The sequence below is a fragment of the Ostrinia furnacalis genome, unplaced genomic scaffold (assembly GCF_004193835.3).
Source record: "Ostrinia furnacalis isolate ACB-3 unplaced genomic scaffold, ASM419383v2 OfSCF5109, whole genome shotgun sequence".
Taxonomy (NCBI): Eukaryota; Metazoa; Arthropoda; class Insecta; order Lepidoptera; family Crambidae; genus Ostrinia; species Ostrinia furnacalis.
In genome coordinates, this window is record NW_021135348.1 from 169725 (window position 1) to 196723 (window position 26999).

General features: G+C 37.4%; 1 protein-coding gene across 1 annotated transcript in view; it reads left to right on the forward strand.

Annotated features, from left to right (window-relative positions):
• The window catches only part of LOC114360647 (probable serine/threonine-protein kinase samkC), a 137580-nt gene extending 119104 nt beyond the window's left edge, over window positions 1–18476 (forward strand). The window contains exons 4-6 of the mRNA XM_028315400.1: window positions 16221–16908; window positions 17314–17554; window positions 18452–18476. Coding sequence (XP_028171201.1) covers window positions 16221–16908; window positions 17314–17554; window positions 18452–18476 — 954 coding nt within the window. The remainder of the gene's footprint in view (window positions 1–16220; window positions 16909–17313; window positions 17555–18451) is intronic.
• Window positions 18477–26999: the final 8523 nt, after the last annotated feature.

Sequence of the window (26999 nt, forward strand, 5' to 3'; positions counted from 1 at the left end):
ATTATGTAATATGTTATAAGGATTAGCTTACCTGCGGCTTCGCAGCGCAGCGCTTTAAATTAGCAGCTATGATCAGACCAAATTAGGGGAAAAAAATTGTGTACGAGACCTTATTATCGTTATTCCCGGAAAAAAATCCATTCTATTCAAGTCCCACCTGAAAAGTAAATTTTTGAAACATAGTATATTCTGTTTTGGGTTCTAATTCCTTTCTTAAGCTTCAGCCAACTAACGCGATCACACGCGTTCAGCCGGCGTGCAGCGATGGCGATCAGACTTAAATGCATTGATCGCCATCGCCATCGCTGCATGCCGGCTGATCGCGTGTGATCGCGTTGATTTGACTGAACCTTTACACATATAATATCTCACTTCAACAAAACTTAGATTTAGTATCATTTTTTATTTACTTCCATAAGTTAACTTACCCTCGAAAGCATTCCAAACATTTCGCCAACAGCTCTTATCGCCCTCGTAAAGTACACTCGGCCGCAAAAACCACATAGTTTTCATACAGCCGTCATGCGCACTGGTCGTTAGTCACAAGCGCCGCGTTTCGCAAGAAATGCTGGGAAAGCAGCCTGATTTACTGCTCCGACTGTATTACACAAAGATGTATAAATTAAGCCTGGAAGAGACAAACTGTTGGTTGAATGTGTCTCTTTTAAATAGAATTGACTTAGACTGGGTTGCAACATTTTGCTTTAACTGCAACAAAAGTCAAAAATCTGTCAAACTCCATACAAAAAACACCGGTTATCGTTATAGTTACGGTTAAATTTAGGTGGTACAACTGATCTAAAATTCGTTAAAAAAAATCTAGGGAAAAAATAAATTAGAAAGCTTGTCCTTAATTTAATTAAAATACTCATAATGATAGAATTTGATAAACCTTCATACGTTATCAGTATCAGAACGGTATCAGTGAAATATTGGCTTGACGATACGACCTTTATCTACTACAAATTATTAACGCAATATTTTGAAATAGGGGAAAGTCGGGTTTTGGACCGGCTACGCGGCTGTTAAATTGTACCACCTTCATATTTCGTATCATATTCTTATTACAGATTCTTATTACTTATGAAAAAGTTAGTTTTCAGTTGGGTAAGTTCAAAGCTCTTCTGAAATGTAGGTAGGTTATGAAGAATTCTTACCGGTCACTTATTTGGTTAAATATAAATAGTTTTTACCCGACTGCGCCAGGACTTATTGAATGACGAATTCGACTTAGGTACGACCTACATAGTCTTAACTGAGTGGTATATAGTGGCTTCAATTTTTTCAGCCTAGTTCCAAACTGGATTCAAACTATGAAAATAGGTTTCAGGTATAAAAGAAAAACTTCTCTTTGAAAGGTTTTTCCTGTGAAGTTGATAACAACGTCCAGTTCTAAAGCGAGCTGACATGTTCAATTATAGTTTGAAACCTCTGCGTTTCCATTTAAAAATTAAAAAAGCAAGTTTCTAGCAATTTTGTTGTTCACTCTAGTTGCTAACAATGAAGCTGCTTTATTGGACAAATTAATTTAGTTGTCTGACACACTTTGAGTTAGTTGGAGTGTTTGAAATTGTGAAATCTTAACTACATTTAACGTATCGCTTAGTGATAGAGTTTACAAAGTGTAAACTCTCTATAACGCCACTCGAGTTATCGAAAAACTCCTTATAACGTCGACTTTCTTGACTTTGTCAGTTTGTCTTGTTATCCGGTCTACCGTCTCACTCTATTTTAAGACAACTCTCTATAACGTCGAAAAATGCTTAGTCCCAAGTCACGTTAAATAGAGTTTACACTGTATTTCAATTATAGCACGTATGCAATAAGTGAAGTAGGTAGCTACAGCGCATTGTGTACCTACTTATGTTACTCGTAGCTATAAAAAGGTGCTATTTTTCTCTCTAATAAAGACAGAATCATCGTACGTGGGGGGTTGCTAGCATTCATGTTTCAATCTACTACAGGTAATTGACTGTTTCAATGTAATAATTTCAAATAACATCTCTTTTTCCACCCACTACGGTTTGTGGGAAATATGTTGGCATTTTCCTTGATTTATACTAATATAAATTACTTTCCTTCTTGTTCGGATACAAATTGCACAGAAACGCACATTTTTCCTTGTTTTCATTCAGAGCTTCATGTTGTTTACACCGGATTTGAAATACCTGTCCAATTTGGGGAATAGCATTTTTATTCATATAATTAAGAGCTACAATTATTTTTAAATCTTTATTTTACAGCTAAAATTATTTTCAGCCATAGGACTGGTGAACTTAGGTTTCCCAATTTTATATTTTAAACCAATTAGGTACTTATGATGTGTACTTATTTTAGAAATTCAAATACATTATAGTAATTTATTTGTAAAGAAAAATAATTTTAGATTTTTGGGAAGAAGAAAAATAGAGACCAAAGACACGAAGTCATTTTACAATAGGTTTATGTGTCCCATCGCTTCAAACCTAGAACCGAATCTTATTGTTGAAACTACACAATTGAGGCTCTATTATTACTAGAAAGCACTCTCCCATGCAACCCACTATACAACTCGAAATATTTTTAAAATACAACCTACAATAATAATTTCATATACTCATAGACAACACCAAAATCACAAAATGCGTCACACCCTTCCTTGTGTCAGTAATTCGATGTTTGTGGTCCGCTATGTAAATAGAGCCCCATCAATATTCATACGGAACTCGACACGTGCTAGGGTTGGGCAGTGAGCGATAACATCGATATGTATTACTTGTCGTATCAGGCTAAACGCTGTGACAGCTTATGTATTTGTAGATGGGTTATTTTGCTACAAAAATGTGGAGTATGTTATGCTAAAGCTGGTTTAAGAATCAATGGTAAAAATCGTCGTTTCAGCCAAAGGACTCTTTCAAGAATTTCCGTAACGGGCGGCCCTGCGCTGCCATCCAGGCACTTCTTTCATCAGATCATCAGTCCATGGTTGAAATACTTTTCAATAATGGACAAAAATACAGGTTGATCTTTTAGGAGAAAAATATCTCTCGGGTTGGTGATTCGCTTATTACTATGATGCCAACTGTGGGTACAAAAACAAATCCCGCATAGTGTGAAGGTTAGGGAAATGTATAAATCGGAGGCATGGAAGTTTACGATTTTCTATTACGCCATAGCGACACTAAAATCTCTTGTTAGAGATTTGTGGTACAAAACTTATGTGAAGTAAATCATAAGTGCCAAAATACTGGTCAAAATGGAATAAATATTTTTGATATAATTAGAAAACAATTTATACATTTATTAAAATAAATGTAAGCAGCTAAAAAGACAGTAAAACAGATGAAACCACTCAAATAAAACTCCATTGCTCTTTACCGACATCACGTCAAATGATTTCGAAACTATCAACCGCTCGTATCTGCTACCAACGAGTTGAAAGCTGATCGGGCCGGTTCAAAGCGCCCGTAACTGGATTTGGCCGGATCCCTTTCAGTAGTAATTTCGAGATTATCTGATTTTGACTGATTGATGAGCTTAAAAGCACCTCCCTTCAGGGAAATGCTCGGTAACTGCCTGTCTGGAGCTTTATTCATATTTAATTCGATGCCAGGAGAGCTTTTGTGTAAAATGTTAAGCACTAGTATGATAATAATATTGTACAAATTAATAGTACCTACCTATTGCTGTTTTTTGTAAAGAATAAAGAGTACTTTAATCCTTCCAAAACCATTTTCATGTATAATATTGCCTATATGAAGCCACATATTATTTTGACCAAGATGAAGAGTTAGAGTGTATAGAATTAGAATCTGGCTCTACATGAGATCTTTAACAAAATCACAGATGATAAATAATCCATCCATGAATAAGAAAAAAACAATAATTAAGCTGAGTTGCACCACCTAACTTTACCAGTAACTATAACGATAGCCAGTGCTCTTTTTATGGAGTTTGACACATTTTTGACACGTTTAAGCTAAAGTAAGATGGTGCTGCTACCCAGCCTTACAATTCACGTAATGTAAATTTTTTCTGAACTTTTTTTATTTATTTATTTATTTTCTCATAAAAGTTACATCGATTTTACTTAATACTAATCTGCCAAACAGCTGAACAGTTTGTTAACTACAAAACTTTAATTGAAATTAAGAAATTCGTTTGAAAACCCAAATAACTGGTGTCACACAAACACTTCACACCATAATGTGGTGCAGTCCAGGATTTCGAAATCCTGTTGGCTCCCCCAGGGGGACCAAGCAGGGGGGACAACAGGACTGCACCAATAATGTGTAAGTAAAACTAAGGCTGAGTTGCACTACCTAACTTTGACCGTAACTTTAAAGATAGCCAGTGTTTTTTGTATGAAGTTTGACAGCTTTGTCAAAGTTAAAGTAAGAAGGTGCAACCCAGCCTTAATAAACTTGGCTCAATATTCTCACGAGCCAGTGAACCACTCATAACTCTCAGTTGATTTGACTCTTCATAGCGCGCATAATCAGCGTCGCAGGCGCTATAAAAACCGCGGACACTTACCGCGGCACGGATTTGGGACTGTAAAAGTTTAACGTAACATTGTTAGAGGTGCCACAGAGATGCCACTTGTATTTACTTGTGTTAATACGGGTAAAGAAACTTTATTCTCATAAGAATTACTTGGTATCCTTCCGTTTGGCTAAATTACTTTTCGCCAAATTTCACTTCGCAAACAACTTATCGCCAAAGTTTCATTTCCCAAATGAACTTTTAGCAACTGTACTTTTTGCAACTAATTCATTTGGTCAAATTATCATTTGTCCAAATTTTACTTGGCAAATGTTTATATAGCAAATGTTTCATGTTGCCAAATATTATATCCCAAATAATTTGTTTGGTCAAATTGACACTTCACATACTTACCCACCGTTACCCACAAATCAAAGTATAAGGCACATGATCATGGTTTTCACAAGAATTTTATGTAAAAAAACATTGCAGGAAATAGTATGATTGCAAAAAGTAGGTATTACAGAAAAAAGTAGGTTAGGTTAGGTTAGAACAGTGACCCTTAATGCGCGAAGGCGAGCGAAGCGTGCCGCGGCAGCGGCCGCCGAGCGCTAGAATCACCTCTATTAATTATTAATGAATCGTTTGGAAATTTCGATAAAAAGAATGAAATAAGGAAATTAATGTAGAACAAATTTTATATCAACTACCCACTAAACAAAATAATAACCACAAGCTAATTTGTATCCATTCTATGCACCAATCAAATTATTTTGTAAATAGTTTATCGTGAAATATTTTTGCCTAATGAAACATTTGGCAAACCATACTTTGCCAAACAATAATTCGCTAAACAATAATATGCCAAAAACAACATTTGCGAATTAAAAGTTTGCAATAAGTTGCTTTGCCAAATGAGAATTTGCCAAATGACAATTTGCGAAACGTTGTTTGCGATGTGATAATTTGGGAAACGTTTTTTGGCCAAACATTAGTAATCCGAATTACTTTACTTACATGAGAACTCAGAAATAAAAAAAATATATTAAAATAAACGTTTTACAAATACGCGAGCGTGCTAAACTAAGTTAGTGTGGGTGGGTAGTTTGGTATCATTGAACAAGACGACACACGGCACTGTCAATACGAGCGATCGAGCTACAGTGAAGCGAAACAAAAGGAACGGGTTTTGACCGTTACACGGATAAGCGCAGCTAGAAGCGTCTCGCAAGTTATAATGATAAATCATTGTGATTTGTTTGCGTCTGGATGATTAAGTAAATAGGCTTTAAGTTTTTCAATCATTTGAAAAACACGTCAAAATGTGACTAGGCTTCGGTTGTTGAAATGTGTCTTTTTTGTGACGTCCAGAACACCAACAAACAGACAGACAGACGGACGAACGGAAAAACAGACATACGGACGGATGGACAGACAGACAGATGATAAAATTCTACAATTGTTGACTCCATAGTTAAACTAGATACGTTGAAGCTTGTGTTGAGAGTGGGTTGACCTGTGACCAAAATCGATTGGACTACCGATATTCGAATTGGCAGTCTGTCACCTGTCACCTCATTGAAAGAGGTTTCTCTACACTGTAAATTTCTTTTAAAATCTAACCTATAATATATTCTGTCTGTAGCAAGTCGCAGCTCTATGGCGATCCTTCTCAACACGCTGACAACGCAATTACTTTCTTGGCATTTGATTTCGGGAACGACTGTCGTTAACGGCTAGGGAGTGACCTACGCCGACCTGGCTAAAACAACACTAAAATTCTTCTATAGTCTTGTTTAATGTTACTATTAATACCATTATTGGTTTCGATGAAAACCTTATTTCCAACAAACAACCTCGTCAATTATTATTATAACTTTTAATTCATCATCATCATCATCATCTCAGCCATAGGACGTCCACTGCTGAACTTAGGCTGAACATTTGATTTAATACGGAAAAAAAATCCGGCCAAGTGCGTGTCGTGCCACGCGCTGTGTAGAGTTCCGTAGTTGGCCTTCGTTACCATAATATTATACTTCAGAAGTAGGCAATTACTTCATCTAAAGTCACTTTTAATATTTTCTTCTAATGATTTTTTTATTAGTTATGAAATTTTATAATACATCAGTAAAACGACTATTACTCTTAAACTAACTGATCTATCATAACCGCTCTAGTTTTCCTTGAAAGATCATAAAAAGCACTATGATCAAGAATTTTTTCAGATTTTTCAAGCCAACAGTTTAGTTTTTAGAGGGGGGGATGAAAAATCTAAACGGCTTAAGTTAGACGCTTGAAATTTGGCATGTAGGTACCTTAGTAAACTTAAAGCTTAGTTACAACAAGGAATTCCCGAAATTCCCACGGGAACGGGAATTAGCGGGAAAAAATCTAAACCGCGTAGATAGATGAAGGGGGTAAAACGGGATCCACGCGTACGAAGTCGCGGGCGGCCGCTAGTCATAAATAATACTTAAAAACCATCACTATAACCATAAATAAAACGCATCAAAATTGATCAATTCGTTTAGAAGCTGCGATAAGTCAAAAACACAGATAAAATGTGTATGTACTCGTATGTCGTAAACGTTTTATTGTCGCAGTGTTGTTAGTCACGTGGTATACTGCTGGTCATAAAGGTAGAGAGGGAGGGGGGGGGGGTCTAGCCGAAGGAAATGGAGTTATCTTATCGAAGGAATCGATATCCTTTTGGTGCTATTGAATTAGAGCTGCCTTTCGATTTTATTGAATTTTATTTCATTTTATGACTTCTCTAGGTTTGAAAAGTAGAATCAGATTGAAATAAAGAACTGAATGTTGCGCTCGCGTCTAATAATGTCGCCAAATAATAAAGAAACATTAGTGTGATAGTTACTTACAAATAAATTTTTAATTTTTATTAGTTATCTAATATCAAAAGGTACCATAAACTCTAGTTTGGGACTAAATTATTAACACAAAGATGTTATTGTTGCAAGAATGTAACTATTATTTTTCATTTTCCACCAGCACTGAAAATAGCAAAGTTAAGTTTTGTGTCCGCTCTACGATATCACTGAAAGCTACAAACCTCGTAGTCGGTCGTAGTCAATTTAAAAGCTGTAGCACTCCGTAGCAAAGTGAGCGCGTCCATTAGACCTGCTACAGCACCGTTGCCGTAGATGTGACGTCATTGCTACGATTGTGACAAATGGAATTCGGGATAGGGATGCACTGATGTACTAGTGACGTGATTTTTCAGATTATCAAAATTCAAGTCAAGTACAGTCAGCGTCAAAATATTTTGCGACATCCAAAGTAGCCAAAAAGTTCACAACTTGTCTTTGTTACAATGAGGGTTTTCGCGATTGAAAAATCCGCCAGATGGCAATACGTAGGTCTATTCCACTTTGATCACCTGGCTTTGATGACCCAGGTGATCAAAGTCCACTTCCAGCGACAATTTAGTGTCCTTTGATCACCCACGGATATGATGCCCTAGGTGATCAAAGTGGACTCCAGTTAAAATACAAATCACATATACAGTGTGTCCGGGCATGTAGTGATCAAACTTTAAGGGCGTAATCTATGGACAATTCTATCGATGAAAATACTTCAAATTTGGGGCCTGACCCATTTCTCGAAAAATTACATCGATTTAAGTTTTTAATTTTTAGTTTACACCTCTTCTTTAAAAAACAAGTGAAAGCGTGGGTAGCTTAACATTAATAGGCAATTATTTTATATCATGCGATAGCCAATAAAATTATCTATTAGAAGAAGAAGAAAGTAGACATAAGTTTCATACATTTTATGGGAGTAAGAATGGATTTAATTAGAAAAATACATTACTTTTTTCACTTCTTTTTCAGTTTTTTTCCAACACAAGAAAAACCAGGTCGTTAAGGTATGTTTTATTTGCATTGTGTTTTTAGTATTTGAGCTATTCTATAAAACGAATGTAAATTTATTAGTCTACGTTTATTAGTTTCGACGTAATTGTTGAACAAAGATACCCCTTCTCAGCGGTTTCCATAGTAATCGGAATAGGTTGTGTGATTCTTTCAGGCAGTACATTTTCGCATGTCGCGTGCGCTATGGAAACCGCTGGGAAGGGGTATCTTTGTTCAACAATTACGTCGAAACTAATAGACGTAGACTAATAAATTTACATTCGTTTTATAGAATAGCTCAAATACTAAAAACACAATGCAAATAAAACATACCTTAACGACCTGGTTTTTCTTGTGTTGGAAAATAACTGAATAAGAAGTGAAAAAAGTAATGTATTTTTCTAATTAAATCCATTCTTACTCCCATAAAATGTATGAAACTTGTGTCTGCTTTCTTCTTCTACTAATAGATAATTTAATTGGCTATCGCATGGTATAAAATATTTGCCTATTAATGTTAAGCTACCTACGCTTTCACTTGTTTTTTAAAGAAGAGGTGTAAACTAAAAATTAAAAACTTAAATCGATGTAATTTTTCGAGAAATGGGTCAGGCCCCAAATTTGAAGTATTTTCATCGATAAAATTGTCCATAGATTACGCCCTTAAAGTTTGATCACTACATGCCCGGACACACTGTATAAAGAATACAAACATAGATAAAGATGAAAATACCTACTAAGAGTAGCACATTTGGTTCGGAACATGAACCACTAAGCCAGGTTTCAGTCAAATTAAAAATATCTATGTGTTCATCTATGAATCATGTTAAATTGTAAACAAACTTGACCGCTTCTTCGTGACGTCAAAGTCACAAGTATACATACTAGCTCTTTTAATTTTTACGTCACTGTACGAAAAACACTCCATTATGCGCGCCCGCGCGCGGGAGTTCAGGTTTTATAATTACATCTCACAGACCCTTGTTACAATGTAAACATGCAAATATGGCTGCTGTTTTGATGTTTATTTACATTTTGTTGATGATGAAGTCATTTAAAATGTTGGCACTTTAATTTGAAAAGCTGAATTTGTTAAGATTTTTTTTTTAATTAATGCAAAAGACAGTGTGTTTGACTGCAATCACATCTAGACCTGTGTGGGCTGAGAGTAGGCGCACACCGTTGATTTTTAGTTGGCCGATAGTTGTGCCCGATTTTAATTTGTATGAAGAATCGGCCAAATCGAATCGGCGTAGGTGCGCACTCCCATACATGCCCATACTGATCAACTGCCCGACTAAACTATCGGCCGACGAAAAATCAACGGTGTGCGCCTACTCTGAGTGTGAGTTTACATCATGTATGAAAATTTTAGTTTTTGAACGTTTCCCGCTAGGGGCGCTGTACAATCCGTCATACATTAAATGTCATTTTTTGTTTGATAAAAACACACTCAGCCCTCTGGTGTTAAGTTTAGATGTTAAACTTATCTCAATGTTTATATCTTACTTCTATCCTATCCTACTAATATTATAAATACGCAAGTTTGGATGTTTGTTACTCTTTTACGCAAAAACTACTGAACGGATTTTGATAAAGCTTTACGGTATTATTGTTTATAACCTAGAATAACATATCTACACTAATATTATAAAGAGGAAAACTTTGTTTGTTTGGTTGTAATGAATAGGCTCAAAAAGTACTGGACTGTTTTTAAAAATTATTTCACCATTCGAAAGCCATTATCCACAAGTAACATAGGCTAAATTTTATTTTGGAAATCATAGGGTTCAGGGGTCCACGCGCGCGAAGCCGCGGGCGGAAAGCTTAAGTAGGCTTTTAATATTATGGCGATCTGTGACAAACTAAATTTCACGCAAGTGAAGGCACGGGCAAAAGCTAGTTTTACTCTGTAGCTGTGCCTTATAAAATAAATAAATTAATAAACATATTATTTGACCTATCAGGATTCAGGACTGACCATTATAATAAACTTATTTAAATTTTTTATCTCTTACTTTCAATACTTGACATATCAGGATATAGGTACTGGGCAACATTTTAAATGTACTTATTTATGAATATTGAACTGTCAACATTTTTCACTCCACGGAGGGTAGTAGGTAATTTTCCTGCTAATCAAAATAATGTACGTTTTCGATTGAAAACATAACTTTTCAATCTACAACTTTTATTCATTCGTGTTTTAGACTAGTTAATGGAGCTCCAATAAATGTTTGGCTCGGAGTTCGGTTTTGAAATATCAAACAGTTGCTAATACATAATATTCTAGATATTTCCATTTCAATGTATTTACTACCTACATACTACATAATAATTATTAAACTAACGCCCGGAACTTCATACGCGTGGAGTTAGTTAACCCCCGTTTTACCTCCTCAGGGGTGGAGATTCGTAAAATCCGTTCTTAGTTCTGTTCTGTGTAGTGTCCGTTACTATAATTTCGTGATTAATCAGTGAGTAGTATTTCGCTTTATATGTAAATATTTGTCTTGTACTATACAACATCTAATAGATTGTTCGTTTCAACTCTCAAAGCGCCTGTAGCTTTCAAAGGCGTCAAAATATAATGAGACATGTAAAAGCACCCTTGTCCTACCTCTCCAAACTGAAATTGACAAAATAAATCATTTTGGACAACGATTGCCATATTTTATGGAACCGCTCGGTCACGTCCTCTGCCTTCGTGTCGGCTATAAAAAGCTTTTAAAGCTGAGAGTACGAATAAAACTGTTTCCTTACTTTATCATCTAGTGACTTTGACATTCAAACTGTAATACTCTACTTATGACATGACTGTGTTTAATGTATTTCCTGTATCTGTTACCGGCAGTGTGTACAATCCGGCATTCTATACAATCCCTAGTCAATGTTTAGAATGCCAAAAACGTTCAGTTATTGTAAAAGATACATAGCAGGAAAAGGAGACACGAGCGGGCGGGCTGTTTACGAAATACGAACAATTTTAAGAAATATTCTAGACTTAGCGCTCGGCGGTTGAAAATAGGTTGACAAAGAAGACTAAGTAATGCTCCTTTTCACCATCAAACCCTGATTTTTAAGTGACCCCTATGAAAATAAAATTCATATGAAGTGCTACCATAGGGGTCATTTAGGGATTAGGGATTGATGGTGAAAACAGGCATGAGTATCTTTCGCCACTTCTTCTCAGTACCAGCCTGTATATTGGGCCGAAGAGGTGGTAGGGCAAGCTATATTTGGGACATGTATAAGTGACCTGGAAAGGAGCTACATACTAATAAATATTTTGATTTGATTTTGTTGAATCAGCAGGTCATTATCATCATCTCAGCCATAGGTCGTCCACTTCTGAACATAGGCCTACCCCAATGCTTTCCATGTTGCTCGGTTGGTAGTGGCCTGCGTCCAGCGCCTTCCTGCTACCTTTATGATGTCGTCGGTCCATCTTGTGGGTGGACATTCCACGCTGTCTTTTTCGGTACGTTGCCTCCACTCCAGAGCCTTGCTGCCCCATCGGCCGTCAGTTCTGCGTACTATGCCGACCGAAACCTTTTGGTCTACTGTGACTTCAAATTGACTTCATAGTTCTACATAGGTGAAGGTACATTGTATTGTGTAAACAATGTGTGTATCCAATAATGGCCTGCTTAACCCTTTGTCTCGTAACCATGTTCATACTGCACAATCAAGTTTACAATTTAGGTACGTGGACTGGATACCTTACATGTACTCGTATATGTATTCCCTTTGTCCGTACGAATCAATTACCCGTAATACACAAGCCTTTGTGGTCGGTCTATCGCGAACACGTGATTAATATTCGGTTGGCAGGAAATATACGTACGTACAATATATGTACTACAAATAAATGGACACTCGCAAGTACCAAATAATTTAGAATTTTGTAAGTTCTGGTTCTGGAGAAAAGAGCTCAGTCATCAAGTCATTTAGTATTTTATTGCTCTACTTTTTCACAATTCATTTCCTCCCAATGATGCTTTAGAATATTCTTCTCTCTCGCTTCTCTAGTATTACTTCATCATCATCATCATCATTTCAGCCACAGGACGTCTAGTGTCCACTGCTGAACATAGGCCTCCACCAATGTTTTCCATGTTGATCGATTGGTAGCGGCCTGCTTTCTGAAAGGTTCTGGAATGGAGGCCGCGTACCAGAAAACGCAGCGTATGACGTCCACCTACAAGGTGGACCGACGACATCATAAAGGTAGCAGGGAAGCGTTGGACGCAGGCCGCTACCTATAGTATTACTAATTGACGACAAAAGCCATGACTCCTTAAAACGCATGCTGACCATAGTGTACCTACCTATCTTTTCTATATATAATTATGTACTAGATTTCTGCCGTCTACTCTGCACTTAACAGAAGTACTTCTTTAGCTAACCTAGCTCCCCCTAATTATGTTCACATGGTAGGTACTTATAGTTTGTTGCGGTTTCAACAGTTATACTTGCCCGCCGCTGCAGCGTTAAGGTGTAGAAGCTGTATTCGGCTAAATTCAATTTTCTTTCCAGAACAATCAAGGATAATCCCACACGTGGATTGCATTAGGCGGTATTTACCCTATAGGAGGAGGATAGATCTGCTTGGCTGCTGTCGATTCGGTTAATGTCAGCGTTTCGCTTAACAACAACTGTGCGTGGTCTAAGTTGTAAAATGAAGCGTGTTTTTTGCGAAAATCTTTGGATGAAAACTTGGGATTTATGACTGTTATACCTTAAAAGCTACGCGATTAGGCAACTTCTGAACGTGCTTGCCCTTTAACTATATCTGTAACAGAAAAAAAACTTCTCAGCACCATCCGAAATGTTGTCCCGAAATGGTTGTAGGGCAATCTATATTGGACGCGTTTAAGTGCCATGAAAAGGGCTTAAATTATTATGGAATTTGCATTTAAATATGTCAACAGTATTGTAAACATAATGTAGGATTTACTTCTTTCATTAACTAGTTCTCTTATCAATTTCATTACAAGCATTTCGTAGAGCAAAGGCCGCTACTTTTTGCCAGATTGCAATAAAAATCATTTCTTAACCCCCAACTCTCACACTTCAACCCTCGACCCAAAGCAAATCGCGACCAATTTGCAGGGAAATCCCTTTTTTCCAGCACGAGCGGGACCGGATCGGGATTGGGAGGGAGTGGATAATACTCCTAATGTCAATTTGATGCCTGTGACGGGTAACAAAGGCTAACCAAGAGGGCGAAGCGTAGAAGCAGCCTTTTGTGATCCATTTTCCGGTTGTAGTCAAAACTCGATCTAATAACGATGGCACTACAATGTCTATTAGTACAAGGAGAAGTGAAAAAGTATTCTTTGTAAATATTCTTGTGACCTATCAATGATAGCTCTAAGGAAAACTGCAATCTGCAGATGTAAACCGTCCAATGTTTCTTAAATAAAATATAAACGAATCACGATGAAAACCCCAAACCTATTATCCCGCTGTGTAAAATAGTGACAATAATGAAAAGATACCAAGAATCTGTCAAGAGCTGATGGCCGCTGGGGCAGAAAAGTTCTCAAGTGGCGACCACGAGCCGGAAGACGTAGTGTGGGCCCACTAGGTGGACCGAAGCTCTGGTGAAGGTCGCGGGAGGTGCCTGGATGCGGGCGGCGCAGGACCGGTCGTTGTAGAAATCCTTGGGGGAGGCCTTTGTCCAGCAGTGGACGTCTTTCAGCTGAAACGAACGAACGAATGAATCAAGAATCCATTGTATTCTTCTATGCTGTAGCCGGTTCACTCACCGTGTGATGTGTTTTTGAAGAGCAAAACTTCTGTGACATTTGATGCCTATTTGAGCTTTGAAAGCTCCTTCAAGTTGAAAGCTATACGGCTCTTTGTGGACTAAATGAGTGAGTTATGGGTTGATGAAAACTTAAGTGCCTCTTTCCTGTGATACGGATTTTAAACACGCGTTCTGGTTTAATCCGCATGCGGGCTGCCTGCATATAAAAACTCATCCTTCTTCTTTTCGTGTCTACAACAAACCTACAGCCCAAAACTCCGCCACAAGAGTGAAACTCATTTATTTTTGTAAATAGGCTTCCAAAAAGTACTCTTCATCATACCATTATTTCATTGTTATTCCTATTATGCGGGCTACACGCACGCGGAATGCGGATTGATGCGGGCACGCAATACGAAATATTTTTCCTGCGTGCAACCCTGCTGGTTATTAAAGGTATTTATTTAAGGGTCGATTTTTCAATCGTCAGATATCTTTTATCTGAAAAATAACCTTTTTATATTGACAAATCTATACTGAAACGGTCAATGTGCCAAAGTTATTCTTCAGTTAAAAGTTATCCGACGATTGAAAAATCAGCGAAGTAACTTTTGTCGACGTAAAACAGGGTATACAAGGCGGACTTAATGCTACGTGGCAATCTCTTCCCGTCCAATTTTGGACAAAGTAGAGAATAAAGACTACGTTAGGTAAAATAAACTGGTATTTTGGTGAATATTATGTACTATTCAGTGAGAGTTAACAGTCCCGTTGCCAAACCTCCGTTCATTATATCGCAATCATATCAAATGTACACATCAACTAACTCTTAGAACATCTGGCAGTATTAATAAATATGTATGGATATGGTATGGATTGGCGTAAGCATTAGAATATGTTTCTCTGAACCAGTGAAATGATTAATCAATACTTAGTATTAGTGCCTTTTTCCTGTGATCCGGATTTTGGCACGCGTGCGGATTTGATCCACATGCGGTCTGTCCGAATTTCATTATTTTATTCATGCTACACGAACGCAGAACGAAAATACGAAATCTTTGTCCTGCGTGCAACCAGCAGCGTAATGTTACACGCACTTGGATCATATTCGCACATGTGCTGAAATCCACATTACAGGAAATACGCACTTAAAATAATACATTGTAACTATACTAAAATACACCTTCCATTGTCAGAAATATGGCGTTATTTTTTACACAACTGACCAAAGCAGTTGAATCCTGTAGCCCAACAGGCAGTGCTATTTTCAGTCGCCCGCGTCGGACCTCTACGGAGATTAATTGAGTCTGAGTTAGGATAATAATGACTGACGCGTGCACGAGGCTTTTTAGGTACTGGATTTATTATGGTATAGTGTATACTAATAATAATAAAACTTTTATTTCGGACATAATAATTCCTTTTAAAGGTGTTAGTAACAGGTAATCTTGATCTAGTAAATGGTAAAGACAAAATAATTGCTAACTTAGCCAGCAGCAAGCCATAAAGCTAGGCTATTGTTATTATTAACTCCAACAAATAACCACTTTTATTGATATTCTACCACTACCATGTCGTTGTAGATAATATCCACCATAACGTAGACTGACACCCATGGGTATCGATCCTGTTCAGTACATTAGTTATGCAGGCACCACGCGTTTGTGCTCACATGGTGTCGTGATCGGTAGATTGAATATTCTTTATTGCACACCATTTAAAATGTCACATATATAGAGAAGTAGCCTTTCTTAAAACTCAATATAGTTGACGTGGTGAATAAGAACATAATTTCCAACACAACAAAGTAATAGGTGGAGTTCTTTGGAACTCCTGCGAATGATATCTCAACTCTTAATGAAATAATGAAAATTTTAAGTCATCATGCGCTTAAATCAGTCAGTACCTGAGGTATGGGAGTGACACGGGAAGAGTGACATAGACAAATTATGACGTGACAGAGCATACAAATGTGAAGCATGTCTGAAGTCTCGCTGACGTTTGACGTATCATAAACACCATCCCGTGGCGCTCCCATACCTCAGATACTGACTGAGTAAGCAGTACCTTTAGTCTAATCTAAACCTTTGAACCGATTTTAAAACGTTCTCTTACCTTGTCCCCAGGTGGTCGTCATGGGCAGCAGCACCACTTCAGACAAAACCATCAACACCAGCACAGACTCCGCTGCCACCGCGCTCACCTCCATCACCGGGACCGACGACTCCATGGACGCGGAGCCCGAGCCACCCGAGCCGCCGCCCCAGCCGCCCAGCCTCATCGACGCTGAACCCGCCCCTACCAACCCCAACCCGCCCAGCACAGCCCCGCCTCACTACCACCGCGCCCAAAACAGCTGCGAAATCGACTCCCCCAAATACACCAAACCACAATCCGCAACTGAAACCCTAGACTCTCCCAGACCAGGTCCAGCACGATTCATATTCGATGTACCCCTACCCGATCCTAGAAAGGCTGAGAAACCACGAAATAAAACCCAAGTACTTAATAGCGCTCCGTCTACGTCTATCCAGATTCCATACGACCCTAAAACTGAAACGCCGAAGAGTCCGAAGGCAATCCAGGCAAAGTACGAGACCCATTTCAAATTTGAACCAGAGCCGGTGAAGAGAAGAGGCAGCGAGCCTCGGATGAAGAATAAGCAGAAGATGGATAAGCAGGAATATTATAAGGATGAGGTGGCGAAGCTGAGGAGGCAGCTGGAAGGGACTGAGGTGTTCACAACCACGAGGCGGAGATCTTCTGCGCACCAGCATTCGGTTCCTCCACCGTCTTCGAGAAGACAATCTACAGGTAATTTAAGATTAAGTACTCACTAATCTCATTTACCTACTAGATTTATTTCGAGAAAGAAAAAGGTCATGCATGTCAAATCCACATCGATTTGAATTCTTCGTAGTGATCGATATTGCTGTTAGAATTCTTAATACTGTTGTTATCTATCTACGAGTAATTTGGTGACTTAGTGAAGCAAGATAATTAGTAAATTGAAACAGCTGCTACAAATATGTAATTGTCTGGACTAGAGACTGATTCACTATGGAAAGTTGTAAAAGTATGAGGCTGCTTCACCATCCTGGTTTACCAAAGAATCAGCGACATTTTGCTGAGCCCATGTATCCACATCTTTTGTAAGCTTACATAGTAGTACGGTACTATTCCAACTTCTGAAACTCCTTTCTATCAATTTCTCACCAGCGGCCCAAGTCCACGTGACCGCCAATCCACTGGACTCAGCCGCCACCACCATCCCAGCTGGCCGGACTACCATCGTGGTCCAGCAGCCATCTCTCTCGCTGGACTACGGAGGCTGTTCCACCATCCTGGTCCGAGACGAGGATGGAAGACGGAAGAGCCGGGTCTGCAGCGACCACATCCAGCAGTTACTGGATGTCACCAGCCAGTTCACCTCGGAAGACCTGCATGACTTCGATAAGAGGTATGTACACTACTTCTTAAGGTCATAGCACACTTGTCAACCCGGAAAAAGATAAACACCGTATTGCCTTTCGTAACACAAATTGGTAGAACGATGCAATGCCGACACCGCTGGGCTATTGGCGCCTCAAAATTAATTGAGAAATTGGTAAATCTAAAATATTCATATTATTCATGGGAAAACAACAGTATAAATACAACATTATTATTCTAATAGAATTATTTTTAATATCTTTCCTCCAATACCTATAAACTCCAGAAAAATTGTAATGGCCTTTCAAGTAACAACGAATTGAGATACAATCAATTGTTACCGCGGTCTCATGCGACCAACTAGAGTTCCACGAGGTACGGGACCATTCCCACCTCTCGTTCCCACCCTTGCAACTCCTGTATAGCCAGGATCTACAGCTTGACCGCCAATAAAAACCCAACCAGTGAAGGTCAAGTTTAACTTTGTAAACTGTCTTTGGACCCGCAACGAAATTAATCAGAAGAACAGGAGGTATTCGAAGTTAAGGTTTGACTTCTCTCCAGTGCAAAGTGGATGACAGTAGGACATTATGAAAGACTATAGCGGCCGCCCGCGACATCGTACGCATGGATCCCGTTTTACCCCCTTAGGAGTTGAATTTTGCAAAATCCTGTCTAAGTAAGCACCTACGTTCTAAAAGAAACCCCCATGCAAAATTTGAGACTCCTAGCACTTGTAGCTTTTGAGATTTCGTGATGAGTGAGTGAGAGAGTGAGTCAGTGACCTTTTGCATAGATCACATAAAATAATATTCTTTTTAGCGAGGAAAATAATTTCAGACACAGTTATTAGTCTTTCTGTTTACTTTCATAGCTGAAACGAAGCTAATTACAAACGTAATTATGTGGCCGTGTTTATTCTCAGTGCACAGTCTTTGTTGTTTGATTAAGAAATATGGCGATCGAGGCTGACGTCTCGGGATGAGAATTAATTACTCCATACTAATAATAAACGCGAAAGTAACTGTCTGTCTGTCACGCCTGAACCGCTGAAGCCATTTTCATAAAGGTTACAGTCAAAACTCATAATTTATAATCGGTCGAACCCACTTTTGACTGATTTTTGCAGTCAAGTGTTTTTGGGGATTTTCTCAAGATAGCCTGAAACGGAGGAAAATTTCAGCTTCTTTTTGTGATAATAATATCTCACGTTGAAGACAATTATCCATGTCTTTGCTTATGTAAATTAAGTCTTTTTGATCGAGAGCACAATGTGTGATAAAACATTTCTATGCCAGTGGAAACCAGTTACCTACAAATCCCATATAAACACAAACGCTTTATCAAAGTGTCGCCAATTGAAACTGAAATAACATTTTACATCCAGTTACAAAGAAAATCGCAAAATAACTTACAAAATGGAATTCTGTTATTGGAAAAATAACTTGAAGGAAAAATTCATTCAGCATTCATCTCCTTTTCGATTTCGATTCTAACAACTGCAGTTATAGCCTGACCAGGAACATAAAAACCCTCGCCATGTTGCGGAAAACTAATGGTACTAATTTCTTTTAATGGCAACAGTAACTGAAAACTTCATTGACATGTCACCTTGCATGTCAGTCTATTGCTGTCAAAGTGTAAACAAACTTTATTTTAAATGTACGCAACTGATTTTGTGAATTAAATTGCTAAAATCTTTTTATAGTCGTGATAGAAAAGTGGTTCACAATGTGTTAAAGTATTTGACGAAGAGAAATACTAAGGGTTCGGCAATATTTTCATTGAATAATGTTTCCGACAAAGGTTGTCAAATTGACTGACATGTGTATCGTATAGTACAGTCCACTATGAAAATTAGCTGTGATTTGTTTCAACTACCTATTTTAAAATTTTTTGTCACTTTCTAAGTGTTGAATTTTATGGAATTGGGAAAGAAGTACCGAGCCTGAAGCGTTCATGAGCAGACATTGCAGTTGAATATTCAAGTTCTGAATTTGATTATTGATGAATAATAAAATAAATCTACTACACACACCGGCAGATTTAGAGGAACGGAAAAAAAAGCATCAATATCATCATTATTTTAGGAAAAAAATGCCTAATTATGACATTATTTTTTAATTTAATTCTAAATATGAAAAAAATAATTGCCAACAGTATATTTTTTTAATTATTTTGTTTAAATTACCCCATCAACAGTTTCGTTGAGTGTTTTGAATTGAATGAAGCTTTTGCTAATTTGGATTTCTTTTACGTGAAAGATGTTTTTTTCTGAGAATTTTGTTGTGTAAGCATTCAGTTACTTATAAGGGTTTATTATGCCCAGCTTAGCACCGTCAGAAATCATTAAGGCAGATGAAATGAGAAGTAACGGCCATGCATACAAATCGGCTGCCGTAAGACGTCGTTGATCAGTATCGACCACCCATGGCAGTAACCAACGGTACAGATTGATCATTTCTGTCGTTAGGAGGAGGGTTCAAGTCAGAAAAAGGCGTACTTCGCGACGGGATGACCGTTTTTTACAACTTCGAGTTTTCAGAAAGTCGCGGTTACCTGCTGTTCAAGCCAGAAATAACCTTAAAGACACTCGAGGAGTAAGAGTGACTGAGCCCACAGTTCACAGGAGATTTACTGAAGTTGGTATAGGGTCGTGCATACCCGAGAAAGCTCCAACTTGTGACACAGCACCGAAAAAACATATTGAACTTTTCACGTGAATATCGTGATTGGGTCTTGAACGACTGGAGGCATGATCTCTTCACTTATGAGTGCAGAGTTCTCTTAAACCAGATCGATGGAAGATAGCGAATATGGAGACACAAAGAGAACGTAACATTTAGTCTTAATTTTGAAAATATCGTGGTTTATGGAGGTAGCTTAATTCTGGTGTGGGGAAGGATTTTTTTGGGAGCTCGCACGGAGTTAGTGGTGGGTGATGGAGGAAATACGACTTCTGAATGGTACACTAGGAACATTTTAGAAGAACATGATGTGCCATTTACTCCATTTATTGTGGACTCCTTTAGTTTAATTCACGATAATGTTCGTTTTCACAGTGCTCGCTCAGTACAGGCACATCTAAACCATTTGGATATACCCATGATGCAGTGGCTGGCAAGATCCCTAGACAAGAATCCTATAGAGCATGTCTTGGACTTTCTTAAAAGATGTGTTAAACTCAGAATACCACCGGTGGTGTTGAGAAACGCGTTACTAGAGGAATGGCAGACATTGCCCCAAAATACCCTTCATATCATTAACTGCAGCATGCTCAGATGAATGGAAACCATCATCAGAGCAAGAGGGGGAAATACCCATCATTAATTCATTCATTTGGATAGTGATAAGCTACCCTAATTTTTAATCTGGCCACAATTTCTAATTTTTGTTCAAAACTGAAAAATTGAAATTTCGTTTCGATGATTTTTTATTAAATAAAAACGACTAAATATTTAAAAAATATATGTTATTTTATTTTATTTTAATTATCTCTTTATTTTGTATAATAAATATTTCATAGATCAGTAGTAATTTTCCTTATTTTCATTCTTTTTTTTGCGTTCCGCTAAATCTGCCGGTGTGTGTAGCTCGATTGATGGTTTCATTTAATTTATTTAAACCAGGTTACCTATATAATCTTTATTCGTTAATTTANCTCGATTGATGGTTTCATTTAATTTATTTAAACCAGGTCCTATAATAATATGTTTTCGTTAATTCATGAAAATATTAAATTAACCCGTAATCCTGAATCCTGATACATAAAGTTAGCCTATTAATTTAACACGGGTACGACTATACTCAGTGTTGCACTATCAAATGCAATTGACGCGCCACTATGCCAGGGTTTTTATGTTCCTGGTCAGGCTTTAATTGATATTGCCAATTTCGTGGTTTTAGTTGAATAAAATATTTAACTAAAAGCATAACCTTCTTTCTGGTGCAGTCAGTTAAAAAGAAAGAAGGAGATTTAAAAGGAACTGTGTGTTTAAGTATTTTTTCCCATTATTTTAGAGCCATTAGAGACTTAGGCATGGCTCTAAAATAATGGGAAGAAATTATAACTTTTAAACGATTCATTTAGAAAGTTTGTTATTTATCTTGGTAGAATTATCACAGCCTTCTAAACATTATTATCATTATAATTTGACGCTAAATATCAAAGCATGTCTGCGACTCTCCTATTCCGAGTTTTAATTTAAGGCAACGAAAGTAGACAAAGAAGGGTTATTTCCATTAGCAAATTATCACAATAAATTTTTTGAGGACAGATAATAATTAAATGTTTGTACTAATACTAGAACGTTCTATCTATCTATGAGAGCGTCAAAAAATTCTATTATGATTTTAGTTCTTAAAAGCAACCGCTAAAGGCGCTGTACAATCGGTCATACATTCAATGTAATTTTTTACGCAGTCGTGAGCGAGAACACCTAACGTAAACTCATGGTAAGCACACTGTACTAATACTAGAACGTATTCTATCAATGGTGATAAGTACAGATGTAGAGTACTTAAAGGATCAAATCTCAGACCCTCTGGGTAGACTCTACCAGTAGCTAGACCACTGGAGACTAGAGTGAACCCACTGGTTTGTTCTCCATTACCGTTTTAATAAAAAATCTCGCCGCCGGTGAGAATGAGCGAGCAAAAAGAAATAAATGTCCTTTTAAAAGGCAATTTGCGCTTTGTCCCGTCTCGCGCCTTTTGCGGGACGGCGTAATTTGTTACACATTTATAGCGAGTTTCACTTTATTTTCGTCTTTTTTATTGGGTTAAACTGTAACACGGACCTAGTTTAGCTCTCATTGTTCTATTGTAAGAACAATTGTTTAATTGAACGATTTAAAGACTCGCCGTCTTATTTAATAGGTTGTTAGCAAAAATCTTACATGTGTAGGTACTATTAACTACACGCTTACGCGTCTTTCCGTTCTATACATGGCCAGAACGCACCCATAGGAAACTGCTCGTGTATATTTTGGAGTGCTCCTTTGTAAATCTGTTCCTACAAACTATACACGAATTTTGCGTACTGGCTGTGTATAGTTCGCATTGTGGATGCTTGCGGCTTCGATCCAAACTATACTACACTACTTACACTTGACATAAATAATAATATTGATTTTGATGTAGTACCTAAAATATGGAATTCTATTTAAAGTGAAAAATGTATCCCATCAAAAACAATACTTGTCAAAAAAACCAAGTCTCGCAACTCAGTTGTTCTACGGTAAAAAGTTGTGAGATCCATGTAATACCAAGTCCAGGCCAGGAAATCTTTAACGTTTTACATAAATATATTGACTTTGCCATCGCACTAAATAATTTAATTTACACGTGTTTTCATGCGATGGCCAAGTCAATATATTGCGAGACTTGGTTTTTTTGACAAGTATTGTTTTTGATGGGATCTCATTTCTTTTTGTATTTTGTAGACAGCAGTTATGTATCTAGAAAACTGGACCGAAATTGAAAAATTTTACTCGACTTGGCGGTTGCACTACCGTGCCCCCAAATATCATTTCTTTTTGTATTTTGTAGACAGCAGTTATGTATCTATTTTTAAGATAGTCTATTTCTAGTGAGTTAAGAGAAGATTATTTTTTAAACGTGTGTGTAACACACTATTTGTCGTGCTTCCTTTACTAATTTTAATAAAACAATAAATTTATTATGTTCATTTATTTTTTACATTTATTTTATTTTATTACTACCTACTTATATTTATTTTAAACTTGTATGCACATAAAACAGTGTACATAAGGCGGACTTAATGCCTTTCGGCATTTTTAACTAAAAACCCTCTATCAAAATAACTGCAAGTGCCGAAAGATGATTCAGTGTTTAAAGAAGATACGCGGATACTTAGATTAATAAAACCTAGATGGATAGTCTTCATACAAACGCTTCGTCAAGAGTGAGGCAAAAATCTTATGTCATTAGTGTCAATTTTGTTGGGGAGTGTAGACAGTGAAGGCGATTTTCCCGAAAGTAGGGAAATTTTTAATACGTTTTTAATTATTTTATAACTAACAAAAACAAAACGCATCATGTACTTACTTATTTATTGAATTCAAAGTACCTACATAATTACAATAAGATAAATCGACTGAAAAGTCTCGATTTCATAAAAAAGGAAGTGTATTTGTACGGCGAACAATTGGGAAATAAATTTTCTTGTTACTGGTATCATTCCCGTATTTAATTTTTGAAAGCCAAATTCAAGCAAAATTCGCGTCGAATCGTAGTACTTACTTATGAAATGTAACACTGGTCACTTTCTTTAGTTTTTCTGATGTATTTTAGACACCCTTTCACAGCACAAACCGTCTTAATTAATTAAAAGTCGTCGGACGTGTTTACCAATTTTTCACTTTGACAGTTCATGTGACGTTTAGGAGTAAGCCATTCTGGCTTACTAAAATCTGCCTCACCTTTCGTGCACTGACTATCTATCTAGGTTTTATTAATCTAAGCGCGGATACTTAGAATCTAAGCGCGGATATTAATTACCATGTAATAGAAAGAGAGGTCAATAAATCAAAATGTCGAATAATACAACTACATACTCACATATTGTAATAGCGCACTCATTCCAACATTTTACGTCACGCACGATCAGTCCGTATGCGTACTGGCTATGTATATTACGGAATACGATCATTTACCTACGTCACTACAAACTATACACGGGTTTTTGCGTACTGGCAGTGTATAGTTTGGAGGAGCTTAGTAAAAAAAGTATATTCCAAACTATACTCGATTAGTTTCACACCCTTGCGTTCTGGCTATGTATAGATTGGAAAGACGCCACCTCGTTATTAAAAGGGAAATCTGAGATTATAATGAGTAGGTACAATTTCGGATTAATTGTTAATCTAACATAAATTATTTTAACATTGAGAAAAAACAGCAATCAAAATAAGCACGTAAGTGAACATCTTTATCAATTTGAACCTACAACCATCATTGGTACAAAAATTCTCGTTATCATCACACTAACATGAGCCCCCATCGAGAATCGAACCCACAAGGGAGATGACTTAACAAAAGGTATATTTAATGAAGATATCGGCGCCCTAAACCAGTTCCAACTAGTTACGACTAGACACTAGTTAGTAGTGAGACATTAGCGCGGTGACAATCCGCACGAGCCCGGCCCCCGGGGGTTCCCGGGATCCCGGGGTTTCCCGGATAGTTTCCGAGGGAAAGTATTCGGGAACGAGGTCGACTGCGATATTCGGTGCTTTGGATTTGGGTTGATTAATTATTTCCTTCTGAAACCTGATCGAAATAAGGTTTAGTTTCTTTTGATGAAATGGCGTTAGGGTTAGAATTTGATGACTGATGAATGACAGCATGATTAGAGTAGTTATTAAAAATATACAAGAGATACTTAAAAGTACGAAAAATTATAAGGGAATTTAAATGAATTACGGTAATTAGAAACCTTAAGGCTGAGTTACACCACCTATCTCTGACCGTAACTTTAACGATGATATGGCGTTTGACAGATTTTTGACGTTGTCAAAGCTAAAATAAGATGGTGCAACCTAGCCTAAGAATGATTAGAAATTATACCTTGTTTGTACCACATGAAGCAATAAAGATATTATGATTATGATTATTAGTATTTTCCGATAATTGTAATTATTATTACTACTTTGATAATATTTGCAAGTAGATAGGTATTTCATGCTCCCCCTGTGAAGTTGTGGCATGTAGCAATTCACAATTCTAAACCCAACAATTTAAAACAAATTCAACAAAGCAATGATAAATTAGTTTATGTGCTCAACCTTATATTTTGCTACAATTTCCACGGGCGTGACTCGATAGGTTATAAATGACTTTTTAGGGTCAACCGGCGGTTCGGTTCCGAACGGGTTAATTGCAGCAGTTAACCTGTAGAGATTAATTTATGACTAATGTCACAAATTCAAATTCAAATTCAAATTCAAAATTATTTATTGTGAAACATAGGTGTTTACAGATAAAAATATTACATTGTGATAGTCTCACTATGTTTCGCCTGGTTGGCATACAATAATATAGGTGATTAATAAATCAATGAATAAATTAATAATTCACATGCATTAATGACACAAAACACTTGATTGCTTATTAATTTTGTGGATTAGGGATTTGTCACACTGGATGCGATCTGCTGTCTGCGTTCAGGTCAAAGTGAACGCAGCATCATGTATGTACATACATCACATGTCGGTCAAAGCAATCGATCAGCGGTCCGGGCTAGACAATCTGTCAGCGGTCGTGAGAAGGCGATCTGGCAGCGGTACAGTTTGCGTTCTTTGACCGCACGGTCAGACCGCATCAACACTAAGGCTGGTTTTAGAATGGCGCTGACCGCTCGCTGATCATCGGCACTGACAAATGAAAATGTATGTAATTGAAAGGAACGTTCCTGAATGACGCTGATCGCTCGGCACCGACGCTTCATACATTTCGGCTGTCAGCGCTGACGGTCAGCGTGCGTCAGCGTGATTCTAAAACCAGCCTAAGGCTGAGTCGCACCACCTAACGTTGACCGTAACTTTAACGATATCCGGTGTTTTTGTATAGAGTTTGACAGATTTTTGACGTTTGTCAAAGTTAAAAGATGGTGCAACCCAGCCTTAATGACATCATCATGAGACTGACATTATGTTGTTCATACATGATGTGAACCGCGTTCACTTTGACTTGTTCGCAGACCGCATCCAGTGTGGCAAGTCCTTAAGGGGGTGAGAAAAATTGACGAATGAACCATAATTTGGGGAGCTGTTTCAAATTGCGAAGCATTAATATCCGGTGAGGGTGGTGCCTGTTTTGGTGTGTGTACTCGTGGATAATGTGTTCAGGATTACGAGCAACTTTTGCTAGTAGCTACAATGAAATCGAATTACAATGTCGGGCCAAATAAATTAATTAGTAATTACAGGTTTTCTATTCAAACTTTTGTGTATTATTTTTATGAGTTTCAACTTAGGTGTAGACTGAACTCACTAAGTAATGAATGTACGTGCAATATCTACCTACATGTCCATATTACAGTTACGTCTTTTTCAATGTTTTAATCATACGTTTATCTATTTATTAGTATTCCTAAGGAACTGCTAAGTTCCAAGCCCGTGAGCAAACTTGCTTTCCTTTAAATTAGAATTAAAAATGTTGAATGTATACTATTTGAGCATTACATAGCAGTTACAATATCACTTGCACCTTAATAATGAAATTGGTACGAAATACGTTTTTAAATAAATAAATAAATAAATAAATAAAAATCATTTATTGTTTCCCACAACCAAAATTTAATTTTTCTGCCATGTCTTTCTTTTTTATCAAAATATCAGGTCACACTAAAGTTTTCTTACACGGCCGTCATAGATCCATCCATCCCCTTTTCAATCATATCTGCCCCACAATGTGGGGAAGGAAGGTGAAAAAGGACCCTTCCCTTTTCC